The 19,474-nt window shown below is 38.1% G+C and overlaps 1 protein-coding gene across 14 annotated transcripts in view; it reads left to right on the forward strand.

Annotated features, from left to right (window-relative positions):
• Window positions 1-19,474, forward strand: part of PAK3 (p21 (RAC1) activated kinase 3) — a 289,242-nt gene that overhangs the window by 206,428 nt on the left and 63,340 nt on the right. For all 14 annotated transcript variants that reach the window (XM_073227404.1, XM_073227402.1, XM_073227406.1 and 11 more), the window contains 4 exons: window positions 652-689; window positions 4,766-4,897; window positions 5,775-5,940; window positions 13,962-14,025. In XM_073227404.1, coding sequence (XP_073083505.1) covers window positions 652-689; window positions 4,766-4,897; window positions 5,775-5,940; window positions 13,962-14,025 — 400 coding nt within the window. The remainder of the gene's footprint in view (window positions 1-651; window positions 690-4,765; window positions 4,898-5,774; window positions 5,941-13,961; window positions 14,026-19,474) is intronic.

The following is a 19,474-nucleotide window of genomic DNA, read 5'->3' on the forward strand; positions in this document are numbered from 1 at the left end:
GTATTCAAGAAATCATTTCAGTATAACTGTTAATACCCTTCAGATTCTCAAGTTTGTTCTTTACTCCAAGTTGTCATGGCCTTTTTGTTTTGGTCAAATTCTCTGTTTACTTTTATGGCAAATTCTCTCAACTTAGAAAGATGAAATCCTGAAAACTATGTTAGAGCTCAATGGTATCTGAGTTCCTGCACTATTCTGAGCGGAGTGAAACTCACTATATGTTTCCTGAATGCTCTAGTGTTGAGACTGACTAATAGGATAGGAGGACAAGGGGAAAGGAAAGAAGGGAGGAAAGGAAAGGAGGGAGGAAGGGAGAGGGAAGGAGGAAGTGGGGGAGAAATTCTAGACATAGATACATATCGATTATACACACCAATCAGGAGTGGGTAGTCTCAACATTCCTTCATATAGTTGAGATTCACTAGAGGCCTTCATTAAGGTCTATAAAATGACATGGTGAGAATATGGTGAGGATATAAGGATGTGAGCTATTTTAAGAAACACTGTCATTTGTCAATATCTGTTAATACTGAATTGGAGAATTTCCTTCTGTTCAAAGGCATATAGGTGTTGTTGTTATTTTTTTACTATGGTCTCTAAATAAGGCAGTCTTTATGAAACAAAGGTGACATCTTTATCTTTACTTTTCAGATAAAAGTGCACATGGATACATAGCAGCCCATCCTTCGGTAAGTGAAAAAATTGAAAATGGTTTTGTGTGATCAGTGTTTCTGGTAGTGCAAAAGAATATGGTTGCACAGTTCCAGTTTAGATATAGACTCTTTTTAAAATAGTTTTTAAAGGTATAATTTTAGATATGTAAAATGCATCCATTTTTAATTTACAGTTTGATGAGTTTTAGTAAGTTTATCTACCTGTGCTACCATCACAACTGAGTTTTAGAATATTTTCTCCATCCCAATAAGATCCCTCATGCCTGCTTACATTAATCTCTGCACTCCCACCCTAGGTCCAGGTAAATGCTAATCTGGTTTTATAAATTTGTCTTTCTGGGCACTTCGTGTAAATGAAATAATATAGTACATGACCTTTGGGATTGGTTTTTCTCAGCATAATGCTGTTAGGATTCATCTAAGTTATATCTATCAGTAGGTTGTTCCTTCTTACTGCTAAAAAGTAAAGGCTCTGAAGTAGTGTGTTAGTTCCTCAAAAATTAAAAATAGTATTACTGTATGATCCAGCAATTCTACTTCTGAATTTATACCCAAAAGAATTGAAAGTGAGCTCTCAAATGAATATTTGAATACCCATGTTTATGACAGCATTATTCACAATAACTAAAAGGTGGAAATCGTGTAGCAACATGCCTTTGACTCCCCAAAAGACCACCAGACAAGCCTGTTGATCAAGCAGAGCTAAATTATATTAACTTTACAGAGGCAAGAAAGAGCCCTACCTTGATAGAGTGTTAGCAGTGTCGTCCAAAGGGGATAGAAGGGGAGAATATGTATAGTGTTTTAGAGCATGGCTATGTGATTTTAAAGCAGGTCTTGCGAGGCAAGGAACAGTTAGGATTGTGCAGCGTTTATGGTTAAATACCTTTGGATTGGTGAATACAGTGAAATGAGGGGCTTGAAGAGAGTCTTGGTGAGTAAGTTGTTATTCTTAGTAAGGAAAGTACCTCAGTTGGCTCAGTTTTATCTTCTAAGACAGAAGCTAAGTTATTTTTGCTTGTTTTCAGTGTTGTTTAATGTATGAACAGGGAAGTCCTCTGATATGATACTGCTTAACACAGGGAAAAGAAAGTATGCCCAGTTTCAGTAGTATTTACACAAGGTTGGTAAGTACGCCTTTTCCCAGTATTATCTAACAGAGGGGCAGAATATTAGGTTAATTTCAGTTCTTAGTACCAAGGACTGGTGTTCTAGGTGCCTTGCTGGGTACTTAAGGCTCCCTGGCCCAACCATCGTTCAAAACATAATGTCCACTGAAGGCCACTCATTCTCTGCAACCAAGCAACCAACCAAGCAACATGGTAGCATAGTGTTCAGTTCCAGATAAACAGAAACATCCGTCCTCCTCCTCCCCCACAAATCTTCAGAGGATGAAAACCTTTAGATTTTCTAATAGTCCACTAGAGATGGGGAATGTCCCTGATATGAAATGAGAATAGTGAGGATAGTAGTGAATGTCAAGAAAAAGTCAGTGAAATTTTGCAGGTGGATCATCTCTAGTGAAATAGCAAGAACTGAGATGTGCAAAGTTACCGTCTTGACCAGTAGGCCCTGATAGGTCTTTGTTCCAGTCTCAGCTTTGGGCCAAGAAGCTTAGACCTTGGCCCATTATATTTGCCACCGGGACCATTTTTAAATCCTCATAGGCTGCATATACACTCTCACTTATGGAAGCTACATAATACGTTGTGCAGATATATTAAAGTGCCCCTACATCCCACTTTTTTTTTTTTGCTGCATACTTTTGAAAGTGATTTTCTAAGTGTTGATTTTGAAGTCATTTTATTACAGGTAACATTTAATTTGTGCTTAGGTATAATTTATTGGAAATCACGAATGCTAAATAAGACAATCTAACCTACAATTTGTTTTTTAATGTAATGGGATTTCTATAAATACTACATTTAAATGACTAACATACCGTTTTACTTAATATCATTTAATTAGACATTAATTAATTTAGAGTTTATAGTTTTCTTGAGGCATTTTGGAGCCATAATTTATTTCTGACTTCAGAGATTTTCATAGGCCCACATAAAGCTTATTATCCCTAGGCATGGTTCATATTGCCTAATAAAAGAGCTTTGTTTGCCATATAAAAAGTCAGTTTATATGCAAGTTCTACCTTTCTACCAAGGAACAGTAATTAGGTGCATTCTTGATCCCAGCTGGCATAAAGTAGAGCTTAACTTTATACAACAAAATAACATCAACACAAATACTAATAACCCAAACGTGATTTCTCCCTGTGCCCACTGAGGTGCCCTGAAGTTAGTCTTTCACATAAAGAAACTGATTTTTTTAATCTGGAAATTAATGTCATTAACACATGTTGCTATGCACACAGCCATAATACAATATAATAGCCTAGTTGTTTTGGCTAAATTAAAATAAATATAAGTGCATAAATAAAAATAACAGTATCACGTAAGCATATCAACTTCAGTCTATAAACCATTCAGTATGTATATCAGGGCAATCAAATATTCTTTCTAATATGTATCCATAGATTCTGTGTTATCTTCCTTCTTGCTGGCTCCGATCAGATATATACTTATACCTTATTGCCCCCACCACTGGCTTATACATGACTGTAGAAAACCCACATTGAACTTTTAATCATCGATTGATGTCCTTTGATGTAATGGTCTATTAATGGACTGCCCGTATCTGCCTCAGGAGCTTTGTCCTTAAGAAATGAAAATTCTTTATAGGATTATCTTGAGCCAGTATACTCAAAGGCATAAACATACAACAAATAAGTAAATATTTGCACACATACACACACACAAACCAAAAAAGTTAAAAAACTATCTATAATAGTGCTTTCCAGCAGAAATGTAATAAAAGCCACATATATAACTTTAAATTTTCTAGCAGCCACATTAAAAAAAGTAAAAAGAAATAGGTGAGATTAATTTTAATGATGTATTTTATTTAACCCAATATATTCAAAATATCATTTCAACATATACTCAATATAAAAATCATTAAAGGAAATAATTTTACAATTTTTTTCATATTACATATTCAGTATTTGTTGCATACTTTATGCTTATAACCCACCTTAATTCAAACTACCCACATAATAAGTGTTCAATAGCCATGTGTGACTAGTGGCTGCCATATTGGACAGCTTAGACCTATATCATAGTTGAATGGTTTTTAAACTTGAGCACTCATTAAGATCACCTGAAAGGTTTGTTAAAACACATTGCTAAGTCCCACTCCCAGAGTTCTGACTCAGAGGTTGGGATGGAGCCTGAGAATTTGCATTTCTAACAAGTTCCTTGATGATGTTGATGATGCTGATCTGGGGACCACACTTTGAAAACCCCAGCCATAGTTCTTTCAAAATCCAGCTTTAGAACTATGTTACCCCTGCATTAGCATGAATGTTCAAGAACCGACTCTAGGTCTTCTAGTGGTTGTTATTTTTGCTGGTGGTGTTATTACAGTTTTTAACATTGCAAATCACCATTTACCTGTTGGTTAAGATTGAATAATTATTTATGTAGATGGATATTCCTTAGATCTTCACATCTGTTACTTTCTAAGTGCTTCTTTCCAGGAAGCTAAACAGGGAAGAAACATTTATGGTCTTGCTTGTACTTACTGAGTATTTGCAGAGCTATAGTAATACCACATCCATATGCATGCTGTGATCTTTAGGCATGCCGTTTCTGGTTGACAAACTGTCAATCACTAAATTGACAATCTGCCCAGTACAAATTCAAGGCTTTAATAGCAATTAATTTGATTTTTAAAATATATTCATTGATGTTTCAAACATTGAACTTCAAAATATTAAGTGAATAGTTCACTGTTTCTGAGCTCAGTGGAAAGTAAAAAGATTTTTTAAATGTCACGATGTTTAAGCCATGACCTGACTTTATCTCTGAATGTGGGTGGGTCCTGGTCACCAAATCATAGATAGCGCTCCTCATTCGTAAGAGATGCAGTTCCCTCTTCCCTTTATATGCTTAAATATTTCATTTCCCTTGTCTCATTCCTAAAGAAAAACAATGAGGAGTTAATATCTGGTCTTTAAACTTTGTTTTTGTCGCAAGAGTACGAAAACGGCATCGGAGCCTCCTCTGGCTCCTCCTGTGTCTGAGGAAGAAGATGAAGAAGAGGAAGAAGAAGAAGATGACAATGAGCCCCCACCAGTTATTGCGCCCAGACCAGAGCATACAAAATCAGTAAGTCCCAACTGACTATTTCCCAATGATTCAAAAGATATCTTCTGGAATAATCATAGAGTCAAAATCAAGCTAATCAGTTAGTACCTATTGAGCATCTACTAAGTTCCTGAAACTAGAATGTGAGATAGGGCCTTGGTTGAAGTTGTGGTTTGGGGATACAAGATTAGCACGTGGCAGTTAGAGAATAGTACCAAGCAATATACAAATAAGTGCTAAGTTATAAAACTGCTGCATAAGTTAAGTTAGAGAAGGAAATCCATGTGAATGAGGTATGAAGAACTGCATGAGCGGGGGCACAAAGGGTAGGATTAACATATCATATATGGTAACCTCAAAAGACTAGCTCCTGAGAGCTTTCAAGGCAGCATACTTGAAGCAACTCAAAGTTCTTTTTAAATAGAAATCCCTTGTTTTCAAAAACTCATTGAGGGTTTGGGGGCAGGGTGGGAGGAGAGGTGAATAGGCGAAGAACAGAGGATTTTTAGGCTAGTGAAAAAACTATACTACTATAATGATGAGTATATGTCATTATACATTTGAACAAACACATAACAGGGAGTATTCATCAAACACTAAGATGAACTTTATGTAAGCCATGGACTTGGGTAGCTGATGTGTCCGTGTAACTTCATCAATTATAACAAATGTACCACTCTGAAGGGGGATGTTGATAATGGGGAGCTAGGCATGTGTAGGGGCAGGGAATATTTGGAAAAACTCTGAACCTTCACCTCAATTTTGCTGTGAACCTGAAACTGCTTAAAAAATTTAAATTTGTCTTAAAAAAAATCGCATTGATATGCCAGTGTTTTGACTTCCTACTCTTTCTTTGACCTGCTGTTTTAATTGTAGAGCTTTTTTCCTTATTTTTAAGATCTACACTCGTTCAGTGGTTGAATCCATTGCTTCACCACCAGCACCAAATAAAGAGGTCACACCACCTTCTGCTGAGAACGCCAATTCCAGTACTTTGTACAGAAACACAGATCGGCAAAGGAAAAAATCCAAGATGACCGATGAGGAGATCCTGGAGAAGCTAAGTGAGTTTTGTGCCATCCTTCCTTTCTCATGGGGTGGTTTCTCATAAACATTTGGAATGGTAATTGATCCTTGAGAAGTTTGAACCTGCTTATGTGAACTTCCTGCACTTTTCTGAAGTCACGAGGTAGAAAGTTCAGGACTTGCTGTGCATTCTAGATCACTTCCTCCTTCACACTCCCAATTTGACCAAAAATATTTTCACTTGAAAAAAAGCAATTAAGATGACAACATGACAGATGAATTAAGTAGTGAGTTTAATTGAAGATTACATTCCCAAAGGGAATAAAACAGTCCGGCAACATATCTTACGATCATGCCCCAAGAGCTCCCAACTGATCAATCATGATAGATAGGTCAACCTCAAAGCGCAACACAATCGATCAAATTAATACAGTCTTAACTGTGCAAATAATATGATAATCACAATAATATAACCTCTTCCCTATTATTATAGGAGTATTTCTATGTGGAGAGGGGGGCAGGACCAGCAAATGCTAGCAGCCTCCTTCCCCCCAGTCATTAGTGTGCATGTGCTTGTGCATATACACTAGCCTAAAAAAACACTCCTCTTCCAGTTAAGGGTCAAGGAGATTGAAGAAAAATGCATTCTCTGCTGAAAAGAGGCAAAGATCCATGAAGCATATTCTTTAAACTCATACTACAAAAGCATCTAACAACTGGCTAGTTACCACAATTCATGCCCCAGTGTGACTAGCTCCTACTCATCCTTCAAAATTCAGCTCAAAAATGGCCTCCCCAGGAAACCCTTCTTTGCCTCTTCCAGTGAGTTAAGAGCCCCTCTTCTTTACTGCCTTCATGGCAGCAAACATCACACCTTACTAATCTGTTTCCCTCCTTTAGATGGTGGGCTTCTCAAGGGCAGGGACTGTGTTTTCTTCTCCTGTATGCCCAGCTCCTAGTAAAGTACCTGATATGGCCCTTTACAAATGCTTTTTGAGTGAATGGATGAAAAAAATGAGCAAAAAAATGCACCTTTACTAAGTTCCCACTTGTCTGTCCTAAGCGAGAATCTTTGGAGGAAACCACAGAAAGACAATGTCCTGCCATCAGGAAACTTACAATTTTATTTAGAAGAGAAGGTATCATAGTGTGATACAATTGGAGGACAGGAGGCCCTCTTGTTTCATGCAAATTCCCATCTAAAAGACCTCAGGAAAAGAAGAGAGCATTTAAGGCTATAGGCCACAGAAAGACTCTACAGAGGTGGTCAGAGGGTCATTTTGCCCTCCAGGGGACATGTGGCAATGTCCGGAAACATTTGTATTGTCACAACACCATGAGTCCCCCTGACATATAGTGGACAGAAGCTAGGGATACTTTTAAGCACTCTGCAGTAGTAATGGCAAATCCATCCTTTCCCTACTGCAATAAAGAATTATTCAGCCCCAAATGTCAACAGTGCTGAGGTTGAGACATTCTGAGCTAGAGGTATTTAGAAAGGCAAAGGTTCAGGTTACAGCTGTCAGTGAGCATTCCGAACTGCAAGTGCTGGCCTGTGGCCAACTGACTTTACTATATATGATTAAGTGTGCTTCTGGTGCTAATACCAACTTTACTGTAATAACAACAGTTATAATTCCCATTTACTGAGCACTTGCTGTGATGGCCATTTTTTTACATACATCATCAGGTTTAATTTTCACAATAATCCCTTGTGGTTGATTTTAATATCCTCATTTTACAAATCAGTGGAAATAAGCCTCAAAAAGCTAAAGTGGCCAGGTCACCAGACAAGTGAGTGGTGGAGCCAGAGTTTGAACTCAATTCTGTTTGTCTTTGAAGCTTACACTCTCTCCATTACCCACTTTGCTTCTGTGTACCCCAACTGTCTACACGTGTAAAAGGGAAGGAAAAAATGAAGGAATTGCCTGGATATTTCAGTTCAGTTATTCAGATAATTGCCTGAATCTTTTTCCTTTATTTTGTACATGTAGACGTGACCTATGAGAGTACCTTAGACTTAAAAACTCTAACAGCCTCACTTTAGTAAAAACAACTGTTATTTCGTATATCTCATTCAAATTCGAATAGATTTCTTAGAATGAAAATGCATTTACAGCTTTCTTATATTCACTGACTGAGAAACAAGCATTCTATTCTTGGGCCAAAATGTTATTTTGCTTGCAAAGTGTAATGGTTCTAGAGCTGTGGTCTTTATAATTTGTTGTTTACTCTGTGCTGCCCTGAGTAACATGGTGAAGAGGAAAAAACTACCATTGATTACATTTTAATCAAGAATTAGGTGTTTTCTCTACTGGATAATGCTTGAGCCTAGAATCACTTCCCCTCTAGCCAGTAGGCCACCTACAACTGCCAACCTACCTTGTGCTTACAGACCTTGGCAGGGAGAACGTATGGAGAAGTGGGGGAGTGCTTCTCACAAAGCAAATCTAGGCTAAGCTATACTGCAAAGTCCACAAGGTTGGTCTTCCCTCTCTCTACTCCACCATCACCCTCCCAATGCCCTCTCTCTGCCACTGACTCACTGTAAGCTTAGAAAAGTTATTTAACCCCTCTCAGCCTCTGTTTCTTATCTGCCAAATGGGGATAAGAATCCTGACTACAGTTTAGGACTCTGTAGTATGGATTTTACATAGTTTAACCTATGGCTAAGAGGACAAGTAGTAGAGTTGGAAAGGCTCAGATTCAAATCATAAGGCCATTGCTACCAGCTCTGTCACTTCAGGCAAATTATTTAACTTTTCTGGACCCCTTTTTCCTCATTTAAAAAGATGGGGATAATAACACTAACAGCCTCAGAGCATTGTGGTAATTAAGTGAGAATAATGCATGTGAAAACCTCAGCAACAGTACCTGCTACACAGTAGATGCTCAGAAAATGGTACTGTTTTATTACAGGAGTATAAAATTTTAATAAGATAGTACAATGGGGCAGGCTTTGAAGTGAATCATAACTGAGTCTGAGTCATAGACCCAGACTAGCTCTGTGTCCTTAGGCAAGTCACTCAACTCCTCTGAATTTCAGTTTCTTCCTCTGAAACAATGGAGATCATAATAGTACCTATATAAGAGGGATTTTGTGAGGACTAAATGAGGTAACATACATAAGACAACTAGCACAATAAATAGTAGTATAAAATTATTATGTTCTTTTTACAAAATGAGAGTGAACATATTTTTCAACACAAGAAGTTGGGGCATGGGGTTTCTTCATGGGAAAGAACGAGTGAAAGCAGGAATCACTACACATATATAGTCCCTCTACAGAAGTCATCGAGTATATGGGAATTAAGGCCCCCATTGGAGCTTGGGGAAGGAGTAGAAAGCCTATGCGGAAAGGCAAAGGAGAGGGGGAAGGGAGACAGGGAAGTAAAGGAACAGCCTACAGTCCATACCACAGTGGACCCCATCATAAGCATGGGCAATGGGTGGGAGTGGCCTCACCTTCAGTCTCAGAGAGCCGATTACTGTGAGATGGGCACCCTAGAACACAAACCTGCCAGGCTCTTCCTCTTTGACGCCAATACTGACTGTCGGGGCCAGACCATGAGATATTCAATAGCTGAAATGAACGGATCTTCTTTCAGTTTTACACAGACAGATAGCCTGGGTCTGCCTTGTTCATTGTGGTTTGTCTGAATCTCTTGGAAACAAAAGAAACCCCCTACATTTCAGTGAAAATTTTTCAGAAGGCACTGACTGTCAACAAAATTGTGCAATGCAGTCAATTTCTCTTCAGCCTCCCACCTCAAGCCCCACACTCACTTTCTTCTCTGGTCTCTCCCTACACCCAGCAGTCCCCATTCAAAACTCTTTCTCCCATTGCCCCCTCAAAGAGAAGTGATGTTAATTTGGAGAATTATTTTGCTTTTTCTCAGGAATCCAAACCTTCATTTTAAAGGCACCATATTTTAATGGTTGGAATTCAACTTCATTTACTATGGAGAAGAATACACTAAGGAACTTTTCTGTCATGGAAATCCCATCCTGAACTCTATTTTCAAATCCTGGTATTTAATGATTTCTTAAATCCTTGTACTTTAAAATGAATAGTTTATTTCCTATTTACGAAAGTGCTCAGGTCAGAAAAAATTCTGGTTTTGCTTATCATTTTTTTTCCTTTTGATTTTAAGTTCCCGATGTTTGTCACATTCTTCAGTAAAATTTATCAAAGCAAATGATAATGGCTCCGATGAAAGAGGGTAGTTTAAAAGCTTGTTTTATGATTTGGAATTGTGAGCACCTCCTGTGTACTTGCTTAACATCAGTAGATGGCAGCACACTCCTGTGAAGGGTAATGGGTGTGGGGACGCCATTTTATTTGAATAGCAGTGAAATTCAGGAGCAGGATTTCAGCAAAATGGTTGTCTTTCGGTAATCCTCATGAAAGGATTGATTTCCAGTTTTGTTTTGTTTTGTTTTTTACCCTGCATACCATGGAAATAAAGGCTGAATAATTTACTACCATAAAACCTCATTAACCGAATGCTGCCAATTGGTCATTATTCAGAAAATGGCTTGGGCTGAAGCTTGTTTGCTTTTGTTCATTCTATGGAAACGAGTTTGCTCAGCAACTTAGTAGTATAACATTGTTAAAAGACTATGAACTGCTTAATAAAACTATGGTTTCAAGTCACTTTAAAATCATCATTTCATTAAACAAAAAACAAAGTCCAGTCCCTTACCCATTAATAGCTAACTTGAATAAGGATGGTTCTCAGTGATGTAGAAAATCTGAGACAATTTGAAAAATGAAATAACAACTCAGAAATTGTTAAGTTGGTGACATTCTATGGATAAAACTCAAGCAAAATACATTCTCCAAGTCCCTTTCTTAAAATATGGAAATGCCTAGTTTCATCTCAGTTTAATTCAACAGCCGTGTATTGGGTAGCCAATATATTCTGCACACAGCGTCATGTGAGGAGGCACTGAGGATACAGAGGTAACTAAGACATGGCTCCTGTCCGTAAGACACAGTCTCTAAGGGGATGACAAATACATAGATGTACATATGTGATGTATTGAGTACCAAGCAAGAGAAAAAACAAGAGAGAAAGAGAGAGAGACAAGAAAGTTCAGTAGTAGTATAGAGAAGGGGAATTATTAACTTTATTCAGAAAAATCAAGAAGTTTTCCTAGAAGAGGCACATCAAAGCTGAGTTGCTGAACCCTGAATAGGAACTTGCCAGGAAATAGACTTAAAAAGAACATTCCAGGCAAAGAGTAGCTGTTGCAAGAAGGTTTGCCTGGGAACACTAACTTATTCACTGTCACTTGAATGTAGAATTGGTGGTGGGTGGTGGGACTAGAGCTTTAAGAGAGGAAGCTAAACTGTTAAGCAGGAGCTGATCACAAGCTACAGTTAGTCTGTTATAGTCAAAGCATAAGGTTCTAGGGAGGAAGTGGAAACAGTAAAATAGAGAGTGAAGCAGGAGCCAGCTTTGAAGAACCTTGCATTCCATGCCAAGGAGTTTGAGCTTTACCCTCCAAAAGGTAGCTGTTGGGAAGCATCAAAGAGTCATGAACCAGGGAGTCACATGATCAGGTCTGCACTACAGTATCCTGACAGAGGTGCAGAGCCCGGACTGGAGGGGGCAGAGGCTGGAAGTTGGGAGTTCAATTAAGAGGCTGTTGGCACAGCCCAAACTAAAAATGATGAGGGCCTAGCTAGAACATAGTAATGAGGAAGGGGCAGATTCCAAAGGTATGCAGGAGGTAAACAGGCCCAGGACTCACTGCACAACTGCATGTGGGGAGTGATGGTAAGGGATGAATCAAAGATGAGTCCAAGATTTCTGACTTGGACTACTGAGGAGGTGGAATCCAACACCATCTACTGAAATTGAAAATACAAGATAAAAAGAATTATAACAACTCCCATATTGTGCTAGTCTTATATAACCTATCTGAAACATGGACTTCTATTATAACAAACAAACAATGACAACAACAAAAACCTAACAACCTGATGAACAGCCCATAGTGGATCATTTATCATTGTTTTTCAAGGTGTACTATCTATGGTGGGTCTGAATTAACACTAGGTGTTGTCTTGAGTGCTCAGGTTAGCACTGGAGTACATATTTTCTTGTTCACATTTATTTAATCAACAAATACTTATTCAGTGGCTGCCCCTATCTATGCACTGACATTACAAGGGATGAAAAGATAAGGTTCTTGCCCTCAAGAAGAAGCATGTGAGTCTCATTAGAAGGATTAGAGAAGAATTCACAAAGGAGGATGACTTGGAATTACATTTACATAATAAATAGGAATTCATGGGTTACATAGGAAAGGGAAAAGAGGGAGCATCTGCAAAGACCAGAAGCCTTGGATAATGATAGCATTACTAGGATGTCAAGTAGGAGGGGTGGAGAGAAGAATAAGATGAGATTAGACTGGTTAGGTGGCTGGATGGTACTGGATAGTAAAGGGCCTTCTATGCCAGACTAAGAAATCTGAACTTGATCCTGTAGTGAGGAGAAATTTTTGAGGAATTAGAAATAATGGAGTGAGAGCACTCTGAAGTAGAGCAACTGTATATCTCAGCTTACCCAGAACAATCTCGGTTTATGAATTAACATGGTTTCGCTATTCCAAAGGCACTGTGGAAGTGGAGTTAGAGAAGGTTGAGTTTAGAGGTAAGTAACAAGTGGCACACTTTTTTTAGACAAGAGATGTTGAGGGCCTGAGCAATGGCAGTGGCCATGGGCATGAAGAGGAGGGAATGAACAAGAGTGACAGTTAGGAGATAGAATCTATAGACCTTCCCTTAATTTGCTTGTGTGTTTAAATCTTACTGTCACTACACTTCTTTGGAGCAAGGTCTCTGTTGGTAAGATACAACTCAAAAGTAATGACACTAATATGTTTGCTTCCTTAAAGAAAGGAAGGCCGGAGGCATCCAAATAAATGATTCCCTTCAAAGTAGTGCATTTGAGAAGCTGATCTCTTATTCCCATGATGCTGCTGTGGCCAGGCACTTTTCTGCACCTACTTGAGCACTGCATTGAAGAGTCAGCATCACTTCCTTTAGTTACATTCTGAGTGGTGGCAAATATTGACCCTCTAATAGTGGATTTGATATTTTGAAATTACAAAATCAGTATTTTTTTTCCAGGGCCAAACATGATAAATTAATGATTTTCTTGTCTGACTAAACAAATTGACTCCACAATGTTTAGACCAATCTGTAAAAAACAGAAAATAGATTAGTGATTGTCTAGGAATTGCTTGGGAAGCCAAGGTGGGGATGAAGAGTGGCTGCTAACAGGTTCAAGGTTTCTTTTGGGGATGATGAAAATGTTCTAAAATTAGATCACAGTGAAATTTAGTAGATTTGCACAACTCTAAAATAATTTACTGAAAGCCACTTAAACTGTACACTTTAAATGGGTAAACTTTACGGTGTGGAAATTGTATCTCAGTAAAGCTCTTAAGAAATGTTTGGAGTGCTGTAAAGCCTTAGGTTCAGGGATGTATATTTTTAAAAAGCATGAGTCTCATTATTTTATGATTAAACTTTGTTCTTTATTAGACCCATCTCTATCCCCCATTGCCCTTAGCACAGTACTGGGTGCATAGTAATTGCTCAATAGATATTTGTCCAGCAGAGGGGAATGTAGTATACTGCTCAGTTTCACTCCAGTTCAGAGAAGCTAGTGATTTTATTAGTGTGCACAAATTCTTATATGTTTTTATCTTCTGATCTACAGTAGTCTTTTATGGGAGCTTTTTGTAAATGTTGCATTGTGTCTAGTCCTTTTTGTTCTCTAAACATCATTAATTTTGAATATAAGCAGCATGGGTTATTACTGTTAATTTTATTAATGTATTACTATTTGTTACTTGAATAAAATGTACCATTATCCATAAAAATCATAGAGACCACATGAGAATATTGCTTTAATGTTTTATTTCTTGTGGACTCTGGCATCTTAATTTTTAGTATTAAATAAAGGGAAATCAATCAATCAACTTAAATCTCTCTCTCTCTATCTCTCTCTCTTCCTTTTCCCACCTCCCCCCTATTCAGGAAGCATTGTGAGTGTTGGTGACCCAAAGAAAAAATACACAAGATTTGAAAAAATAGGTCAAGGGTAAGTAATTGTTATTTGAGATATCAAAGAGGACCACCAGAGACACACATTAAAATTCAATAACAGCTTTGATTTCTGGTAAATTATGCTTCTTATTTCCTGGATTATATTCATGTTTTGTATTCTCAAAATTGGCCTTTCTGGCTGGCAGACTGACTGTTAGTTATCCTATGAAGACATCCTGCTGGAATCTTCACAATTGTTAGGCTAATAGTACATTGTTTAGGGATGTTTTGATCCCCATATAGTTAAAAGATACACTGATTTCCTTAAAAGCACAGTAGGTTCATAGAAACCTTGTATGCAAACCCCCTTTATTTCTGTCCCCTAATATCTGTATGAATGTTATGCTTAAGATCCTGTTTCATTGTCACCCTGTAAAGTGACAGAGTGAAAGGAGGGAAAGTCCTTACTGAATGATTCAGAGGTACACAGACTTGACTGTCCAAGTAAGGAGGAAACAGATCAGTAACCCCTAAATGAGATGGAATGCATTATTTTCAGTTTGTATACCTGTTAAGAATAAAGATTCCCAGGCCTGACTGCCAGAGATTGGATTCAGAAGTCTGGAGTGGGGCCCAAGAATCTGAACTTTAGAAATCCTGATCATCAGCTAGGCATGGGAACCACAGAGCAAGCTCATTCACTGGAGGTAAAGTTGGGAACCACCAGTTCTACAAGTCAGCTGTAATTAGGCATGTTTCTTAGGCCTCCAGTGTGAAACTAAGTAGGATGGCCTGAGTAGGCAACAGCATTTGAAACAAGGAAACATTTTGTGTAGGGAAAAACAAAGTGTGCTTAAGGGACATCCTTAAATGGGGAATGAGACAAGAGATTTGGATGCACTAACTACTATATGCCAGGATCCAAGATGGCACCCCAGAGGCCTCCTGGCTGACACAAGTGACTGGAAAGGAAGGGATACAGCTCATGTACCTACAAAATTGTGCTAGCCCCTCAGTTAACAGCTTCTACTTTCAGATGAGAGAATGTAGGATTTCTTCAAGCACCTCACTGCTTTTCCTGGGATTCTGAGGTTCAGAAAATTATGTATTATATATATGCTTGACTAGCTTTCATGACTTTCATGTTTTATTTCATTCTTCCCCTAGCTTTGGTACTAAAGTTTCTTTTGAAATTGCCAACTTTTCTCAGAAAATAAGAGGGGCCCTTGTTGGGATTGTGTCTGCTGGGAATCAAGGAGAGAAGTCCTTGAAAGGGAGGCAGAAATTAGGGGGAAAATATTTGGCCAAGTTTCTTCTTCCAGTGGAAACCATATGGTGCTGCATTTGAACTTTGCAGAAGGGTAAAATGCACACCTATTTGTGCTTTTGCTTCTTGTCATTTGATATCACTGGTTTTTGGTATCACTTGCTCATAAAAGAAAAAAGAATTTTGTGGTCTGTAGGGTCCCCCAGTCACCTCACCAGTCAGACAGTTTCGGACCATTGTTCTAGAACAGTGCTGTCTGTGATGACGGAGCACTTTCTGTGATGATGGAGATGTTCTATATCTGTGCTGTCCTATAGGGTAGCCACTAGCATGTGTTGCTATGGAGCACTTGAAATGGGTCTAGTGTAAAGGAGAAACTATTTATTTGGATTAATTTATTTGTTCCTCACACTTTTATAGAGCACCAACTGTAAGTCAGGCATTTTGTTAAGTGCTAGAAAATCAGAGGTGGGTAACCATAGTGGCGTCCCCCCAAAAACTTACATTCTGCAGTGATAAATGCCTGAGAGAGGGCTACTTTGGCTGCAAGGAAAACATTGAGACAAGCCTGCTCAGTTCAGCCTGGCTTCTGTAGCCACTATTTCCCACCCCAAGTTTTCCTTCATAACTTCTGGTGGACTGCTTGTTTTACTTACATAAGAAAGCTTTACCTCCTCAAATCTGTATATAAACCTCAACTCACTTTTTTAAAGCCAGAAAGCAGGTTAAAAAAACACAGTATTGATTAGCATGTATAATGTGGGAGGGGGCGCATGGGGAGGGCTGTGCAACACAGAGAAGACAAGTAGTGATTCTACAACATCTTACTACCCTGATGGACAGTGACGGATGGGGTTTGTGGGGGGGACTTGGTGAAGGGGGGACCCTAGTAAACATAATGTTCTTCATGTAATTGTAGATTAATGATAACAAAATAAAATAAAAAAACCCACAGTATTATGTTTTAAGGAAACTTGGAAAGCAGAAGTTGCTTTTTAGATTTTATTTTAATTTTACTGGATCTATGGTGGCCCTAACAATAGGAAGGGATACACAAGCCACGGAGAAGCAGTATCCTAGAACTTTGCTATCCAACACGGTATCCAGTATGTGGCTTTTGAGCCATTGAAATGTGGCTAGTTCAAATTGAGATATATATATGTTTAAAACATGCACCTGATTTCAAAGTTAGTATGAAAAAAGGATGCAAAATATTTCATCAATAAATTTTATTTTGGTTACATGTTGATATGTTATTTTAAATACATTGTGTTAAATCAAACATTATTAAAATTAATTTCACCTTTTAAGCTTTTTTTCGTATTGTGCCTATTTTTAAAATATGACTCGCAGTGTGTTTCTAACGGACAACACTTCTCTAGTTGTAGGTTTCAATGGGAGCTATTTATTTATTAATAAAGTGGGGTTTTTTGAGAGTTGTTTTGGGGGGGTTGTAATTTTGTTTTGATTGTTCATTCCCACTAAGACCCAACTGATCCAAAAATAGCATTGAATTTAACAAAAAAAAGTAACAGATGGTTTCACGTATTTCCCAGATACCAGGTAATAAAGCAAGACTGATTTCTCTAAGAACAAAGATTAGGCTGCCAAGCACCTTTGCATACCAAAGCGATTTCCCCTCCTGGTTGTTATTTATGCTTCAGACTTCTGAAGGTAAAAAAAGGAAAGTTCTCCATTTCTGCATACCTCTGTAAAGCCTTTATAATCTAAAATGAAAATCCAAAGCAGAAATCCCACTTACCACTGCACTGCAGAAAGGTCTGTTTTAAGTTCCCAGCAGTTTCATCATTTTAAATAATGTTCTCTCTTAGGCCCAATACAGCCTTTAAATAAGTTCTTAGAGGGTAGCTGTGTCTATTTTATATGTCCTTTTACTTCCTTTAGTGTCTAGCACGGTGCTTTTACACTTACAGGCCCCCCAAACAATTTTGTACAATTGCAGTCAGAGTTTACTGGGCTAAGATCAGAGGTCTGTGGAGTTTCCCATTTGCCTCCCCCATCTCTCTGGATCTGTTTCTGCCTCAATAAATATTTGCTAAACCAATGGAAATGTTTGTCTTTCTAGCTTCCCCTCTCCTCTCTCCACTGCCTTTTCCTGTATGTACATGTCTCCCTTGCTCTGTCTGTCTGTCTGTCTCTCCTCAGTGTGTCTTCATCTCTGTGTTTCTTCTCGTAACTTGATCAGCCTCACTACATCTGAGTCCTTCTCCTTTGGGTAGTGTGTAGACTGCATCTGTCTTTTTCATTCATGTTGGCTTCACCTTCCACTGCCCATTTTCACACACACACACACACACACAAAATGGCCATAATGTAAAATCAAGAAGCATTTTTAAATAGCTTTTAAGATATAATCTAGTAACTTAAATTTATGTATTTACTGTAATTTTATCATGTATTGAATTTACTAATTTTTTTTCAGTAGATCGTTTTGCTCTCTGTTCTTATTTTTCAAAATGAATGAGCAAAATACTGACTTATTTCTCACTAGACCAAAAGTTTTTTAAACCCACTTGATTTTCCTTTTACTTAAATTGCTCTCAATGGATTTTTCCATGAATTAGTGGCCTGGGTTAGACAAACTAGCTTTCTACCGTCAATATATAGCATTTTTATTTTCTTTTCATTAACTCTGTTTATTTGTGTTGTTTTGCTTTACCTGTTACAATGGTGACATTCAAACCTGTGTCAGTAATCATTTGGTGCTAGGAGTAATCAGCCCCGGTATCCCATTTTCTGGTTCAGGGAGTACAGCAGCTTACTCTTGAGAGCCGGATTTGAAAAGAACCTCTCCATTAATCACCCTCATCGACCTGGAAAACTAAATTTTTCCAGTATGGGTTTCTGCCATCCCAGCATTCAGGCCTGGGGCCAGAGGAGAAATGGGCTCCATTGTCCATAAATCAAGTTCAGAATTGCATGTCTAGTCATTTGAAGCCATAGCCGTGAGGCTAAAAATGACATTATTTCACTAAGTTTGCTGTGAAAAGTGTTCTATAATTGGCCACCAAATCTAGATATTTTGAGCAGGTGTATGTAAAGTTTTTTTAAAAAGGAAAGAAAGAAAACAAGACCTGGTACCAGCCCCCTTCCCCTGCCCCCATACTGTTAACAACCTGAGTTTGTCAGAAATATATATACCTTGTGGAGATTTAGGTATCTTCAATCTCTAGGATAGTTATATAAAAGCACTTGTTTAATAAATATGGTAGGGTGAGACAACAAAATCAAATATTTATTTTCAGTCGACAGCTATCATTGGCAAGCCTGTGTAAATCCTGAATAAGCAGTAGCTATGTAAAAGCAGGCTGAATGTATGAATGTTGGCAGCTGTCCTCACGGATTTCTTATTAATATATTTGAATTCATTTTGAGGCCTTTCTTTGAATGAGAATGGAGTGAACAACAGACCTTTTTTCTCTTTCAGATTCATATTTGTTTTCTCTTCAGCATTCTAATAGAAAAATATTTTTGAAGAAGCATTTTAGAGGAGATGGTTTGGATCCAGTTTAACAAATAACTTTTTTTAATTCAGTGAACTTTTGTTGAATGCCTACTGTGTGTAATGCACTTATGTAGCCTGGTAGTTGAGAACAAATTGCAGGACCCCTCTCCCAAATGCATGTACCTTTCTGCTGTGTTTTATCTACACACTCTTCTTCACCATCATCTCCCCAACACACTCTCTCCCTGGCTGCGTTGGCCCAAACTGATCTTTTCTCTCTTCTTCCTTCTGAATCTTACAGCTTATCTCTGCACCAGCATGTATATACCATTTACATCTTAGAGGCTTGTAAAATTGTAAATTTAAAATTGCTTGAAACTTTGAAAATCATGGAGGACTGAAGGGAGAATGTTTGGAAAACTTGAAGAAAAAGAAAGAGCTCAGATTCTCAACTCAGGAGGCTGTGGGCAAATGAATTAATTTATTTAAGCATCGGTTTTCTCATTCATAGTAAGCAGAATGCAAGATATCCCATAAGGTTGTGAGACATGAATGAGAGAAGGCATTTAAAGTGCTTAGCACAGTGCATGGCACATAGTGAAGTGCTCAATAGATGCTAGTTAATATTAGGGGTGAAAGACACACTGACAGTTACTATTATATAGAGCAGAATACAATAAGTATTTCAGTATAATTACAAAGAGCTGTGGGGTAAGAGAGGAGGGACGAATCATTTTTAGCCTGGGTGAGAGTATGGTGAAGGATTCTTAG

This window comes from Manis javanica, chromosome X, assembly GCF_040802235.1.
Source record: "Manis javanica isolate MJ-LG chromosome X, MJ_LKY, whole genome shotgun sequence".
In the NCBI taxonomy this organism is placed as follows: domain Eukaryota; kingdom Metazoa; phylum Chordata; class Mammalia; order Pholidota; family Manidae; genus Manis; species Manis javanica.